This window comes from Galeopterus variegatus, unplaced genomic scaffold, assembly GCF_000696425.1.
Source record: "Galeopterus variegatus unplaced genomic scaffold, G_variegatus-3.0.2 Scaffold14762, whole genome shotgun sequence".
In the NCBI taxonomy this organism is placed as follows: Eukaryota; Metazoa; Chordata; class Mammalia; order Dermoptera; family Cynocephalidae; genus Galeopterus; species Galeopterus variegatus.
This window is the reverse complement of record NW_007740873.1, coordinates 8,347-13,589: the sequence shown is the minus strand read 5'-3', so window position 1 is coordinate 13,589 and position 5,243 is coordinate 8,347. Positions and strand designations below refer to the sequence as shown.

At 41.2% G+C, this 5,243-nt stretch overlaps 1 gene segment (V, D, J or C); it reads left to right on the top strand.

Annotated features, from left to right (window-relative positions):
• Window positions 1-2,895: 2,895 nt before the first annotated feature.
• LOC103582058 lies at window positions 2,896-3,379 on the top strand. The segment is given in 2 exon segments: window positions 2,896-2,941; window positions 3,066-3,379. Coding segments are annotated over 2 exon segments (360 nt in total).
• Window positions 3,380-5,243: the final 1,864 nt, after the last annotated feature.

Below are 5,243 nucleotides of genomic sequence, written 5' to 3'. Positions count from 1 at the left end.
ATTTTTTTTTTTTTTTTTTTTTTTTGTAATAAATGACCAAGTCCGTATTCACTTATTGCCTTTATTGGCCCATGTCTCTTTAGTTTCCTTCAGTCTGGACCAGTTCTTCAATTTTTCCTTGTGTTCATCTTCTTGTCACATTTGAATACTACTTATCTGTTATTTTGTAGAATGTCTTTCAGTATGTATTTGGTTGAATTTACCTCCTGATTAGGCTCTGCTCAGGAATATCCAGAAGTGACACTGTGTACTTACTGCATCCTATCAGACATTGCATGATTTCAATCTGTCCCAGGACAATGGCATTCACTTTGAACATGGATGAAAGTGGTTTCTGCCAGATTTCACCCCTGTACTTTAAGACTTTTTTTTTTAATTTGAGAATTTATAGAGAAGTATTTTGTTGCATTATGAATATCCACTTCATATTTTTTAAATTTGAGAATTTATAGAGAAGTATTTTGTTGCATTATGAATATCCACTTCATATTCAACATGTGGACTTATGTATTCATAGTTACTTCAATGGGTTATAATATGTTACTATTATTACTTACTTTTATAGTTAACATTCCACAGATTTGTCCAATGTATACCTTGTTCAAGCTGGATTCTAATACATGCTGCTTCTACCTCATCATTCTCTATGCACTTCCCTAGCACTCGGTGTTGCGCCCGCACCTCGCTGAGCCAGTGAGCGGCCGGTCTGTATATGGGATCCAAACCCTCGGCGGGAGCGCCGCTGTGCTCCCAAGCTACAGTGCACCACCGGGCCGGCCCAGCCATTATTACTTATTTTTATAGTTAACATCCCATAGATTTGTCCAATCTATACCTTGTTCAAGCTGGATTCGAATACATGCTGCTTCTATCTCATCATTCTCTATGCACTTCCCTAGTTTATGCCAAAAATTGATCAAGGCTTCGCTTGGATTTTCCCTGTCATAGACTTGAAATAAGTCATTTATCCAAGAATTACTGATTCCTTTAAGTGGAGATTTGTGTTCAAGTAAACTATATTTGGTCACTAAAATTGTTTATTGGGATGGATATGTGATTGCTCCGTGGAAAGTGAACTACAATCTATCTATCTATTCACATACATTTTTCTCTATATCTATAAAATACTATGAATTTACATTGATATCTCTAATTACAATAAAAATTCACAGTTTATTCTGGTACTATTTCTTTTTATATTTGCAACTTTTGCCAAGTACTGAAAATGTTGTCACAAATTATCTTCACTGAATTTACTTATTTGATCGATTTCTCCATGTAAAACCAGCCTGCTGCTGCCATTGCCACCTACACTCTCATCGAAGATGAGTTTTTTCACACACATTACACCTTCATTAGCCATTAACCCCCTTGTTTGCCCCTTAGTGGAAAGAGTGTGTTCCCCCATCCTACCCCCCAATGTGGGCACACTTCATGTAAGGCACTAGGTAGCAAGTTGATAAGGTTCTTGTTATCTTATGGGAATTACACCAGCAAAAGCTGCTTCCCATTCGCCTGTCTCCACCTTCTCCTTCTCCTTGAGATCTGAACTTTGAATGAAACCAGGACCCTGAGAACTTTGTAAAGGAGGAATTTACACTTTTACTTTGCTGATAAGTAGTTAGCCCTGAACTTTCAAAGCACCATGGCAACAGAAAGTGTTCTAGGAACAGCTTTATACCAGACATAACTGGCTTAATCTGTATAATATGTTGTTTTTACTGGCTTATAAAAAGAACCTAAAATAAACTAAGGGGCTTCTCTGGCCAGCAGCTTGGGGAAAGCCCTCATGATTTCATAAGTGTATCAATTCCCTACCATCTCCCCTCGGGTACCAGTCCTCTACAACTGCACCGTAACTTCAACATTCCAGGGTGGACTTATCTCTCCACCCTACACATGAATGCCCTTTCCATTCTGTGTGGGCTCCAACACCTAGTACAACACCCTAGCTTTCTCCTTCACCATGTTGCATCTTCATCATGTATTTTCTCCGGGTCCTGCTTGGGTCAAATGCCCTAAATCCAGCAATTAAGAACTGCTTTGTTTTAGAAACTAGAAGAAATTGGTGATGTAGAAATATGGAAGTTTCTGGAGTGACCCAACAACTCAGAAAACATATGTCATGGAAATGTGTAATGGCACAAGGAACTACAGCAGTAGCTGAAGTTTTTCAGATTTGGAGGGAGAATATCCCTGCTGTTGGATGGCCTAGATGGAAGTGGTATAAAAAGACAATCAGAACTGGCGAAAAAGAATCACTTATCTGGAGATGACAGGTTAGCGATGGCATATACCCTCCTTGCAAATCATGACGCTATATTTCAGATATATTTTTAACATTTTTTGTTTTTCTATCTTCCTTTCTTTAAATAAATAAATAAATAAATCTACTACCTATCAATTTATTATTCTTATACTTTATTGCATCTCTAGTTTGTAGTGCTGATGATGTACCACATCAAGGACTTTATGGAATTAGCTCAAAAGAACATCTCTGGCTTCCATAAAGTCCCACATGTAGCAAATGAGAGTTTTTCAAATTTCTTGTAGTTTCTAGAGATGTGTTTCTCTGAAAAGCCCTTCCTCTGAGGAAAAGTAAAGGAGAAAAGTAGGTCATGAACCATAAAGACAGCAGAATAACACTCTACCCACAGGACAGCAGAATAATTCTGCTCCATGGCCCCCAGTGAGAAATACATTCTCTGTAGGCAAATTTGTGCTGCTGTAGTCAGTCCTGGGACACCTGGCCCTGTGCTGAGTTATTTAGATCAGTCATGTTTGCAGCTGTGCAGATTTGCATGTGCCTAGACCACAGCCCAATGTCCTGAAGATTTATTCACAGGCTGGTCATAGCCTGTTGAGAGCTAGTCCAAGTTAGCAAACACCATAGACATGGGGGCCTCTGCTCAGCTCCTCAGGGTCCTGCTGCTCTGGTTCCCAGTTAAGTAAGGAGAATGATAGGAATTTCCTCATTCTGTGAGGTCAGTACTGGCTAACTCTTTAGGGAGGTCCCCTTATAACATGATTAATGGTGTGGATGTTTGTCTCTATGTTCCCAATATCAGGTGCCAGATGTGGAATCCAGACGACACAGTCTCCATCCTCCCTGTCTGCATCTCTAGGAGACACAGTCACCATCACTTGCCAGGCCAGTCAGGGCTTTAGCAAGTGGTTAGCCTGGTATCAGCAGAAACCAGGGAAAGCTCCTAAGCTCCTGATCTATAAGGCATCTAGTCTGCAAAGCGGGATCCCCTCAAGGTTCAGTGGCAGTGGATCTGGGACAGATTTCACTCTCACCATCAGCGGCCTGGAGGCTGATGATGTTGGAACTTATTACTGTCAACAAGGTTATAGTGACCCTCCCACAGTGTTATAAGCCTGAACATATACCCCCAGAGAAGCATAAGTGTGAGGCTGGGCTGCCCCAGCTGCTGCTCCTGGTTTCTCCATCTGCTGAGAGCATTTCTAAGATGCATCCAGTCTCTGAGCGTCATGAGAAGATTTGGTAGAAGGGGCAGGGAGGTTTCTCTACAAATTTGCTTTCCCGCTTCTCAGCCCTAGCAGCACAAACTTGACAATACATCTCCTGACTCAAAGAAGGGCAGAGATCATTACCTCTGAAGTCTGGACTGTAGCCTCAGTGTGAGATCATGAAACAAAGAAGAAGCTACTTTTGGTATTTCAAACAGAAATTTCTTTTCTTTTCTTTTTTTTTTTTTTTTTTCCTTTTTTTGTCATTTTTCGTGACTGGCAACGGATCGCAACCCTCAGTGTCGCGCCCGTACCGGACCGGGACTGGCAATGGAATCGCAACCCTCGGTGTCGCGCCCGCACCTCGCTCAGCCAGTGAGTGGCTGGTCTGTATGTGGGATCCGAACCCTCGGCAGGAGCACGGCCACACTCTCAAGTGGCGCACTGTAGCACTGTGCCACCGGGCCGGCCCCAGAAATTTTTTTAATACTAGGAATTCTGGGCCAAACCCCAACTTTTCAAAGTCAAGGTGATGTGATAGTTAGGGAAGCAGATGCTAGAAATAGGGGGATTCTCTGGTGCTTCCTTAGAATCTCAAGTGCATCTGCAACTAAAGATACAGGCTGCCTGACCATGTGGTGCTCAGACCTGACTGTGAAGCCCAGAGGTGGGGATGCTGATGCTCTGAGCTGCTTGTAGAACCTGACCAGGTGACTCTCCAGTCCTCACCCCCACCCACATATTTGCCTGCATGTCCAGTGGTGAGTGATGAATCCTCCTCTTCTGACTTCCAAATGTCACGGAGGGCCGCTGATAGAGCAAGTTCAGGAAATTATAGAGGGAAAAGGAGTTTGAGAAATGTGCTTCCAGAATCGATGATGATGATAGGGAGATAAGGCCACACTGCTGAGTATAGTAACTATACTCTTAACTTTCAGAATTTTGTCATTTAGGATATGGCCCCAAAATACTTGTGCAGGTGCTTCTAAGTGTTTTCAGCGAGGTGGGATCACAGCAAGAAAACTTCATTATATTATAGGGGCAATAGAAAAAGAGGAAATTGCAATAAATACACAACTATTATTTGACAAACAAATGACAATCTTTCTCAAAAAAAAAATACAACTAAGCATTGATGTAACATTATTTCCTTCCTATTTAGAATTCATCCGGATTTCAACAGCATCATCAGAATCACAGGGAGCGTATTACAGATGCAAAGCAGCAGAATCACCTGAGACGCACTGAATGAAAATCTACTTTTTAGTGAGCCTCGTGTTAAAGAAAGGACACCAATATTTACTTCCTAATTAATGAAAAACTATATTTCAAAGTGGTTTTAAGATTTTAAAGGACAAAAAACATAACCATTTGTCAACAGCATGATCAAATATTGGCTTATTGTGCAGCTCACTTTGAGGATTCTGTTCACTCCTGTTACTTCTTGTGAGACTGTTGTGCTCTGAGTAGTCACTGTCCTTCAGCCTTGGCCTCAGATCAAATGCAATCCACAGGTTGCAGATAAGCTCAGTGCCTGCTGCAGAGGCCCCCAGATGAGGCGCACCTGCATCAGCCAGTCCCTGTTAACATGAATGTCCATGAACATGAAAATAATTGGTCAGTGTTATAAAGCAGTGAGTTTTAAGTGGTTTGTTACCAATCATTATTGCGCATATTCTGGTAAATACAATATTTCCATATCTACATATATAGATAAATATATTTAATAAAACTACATGGACTCAATATGAATGCTTAGTAAACCATTC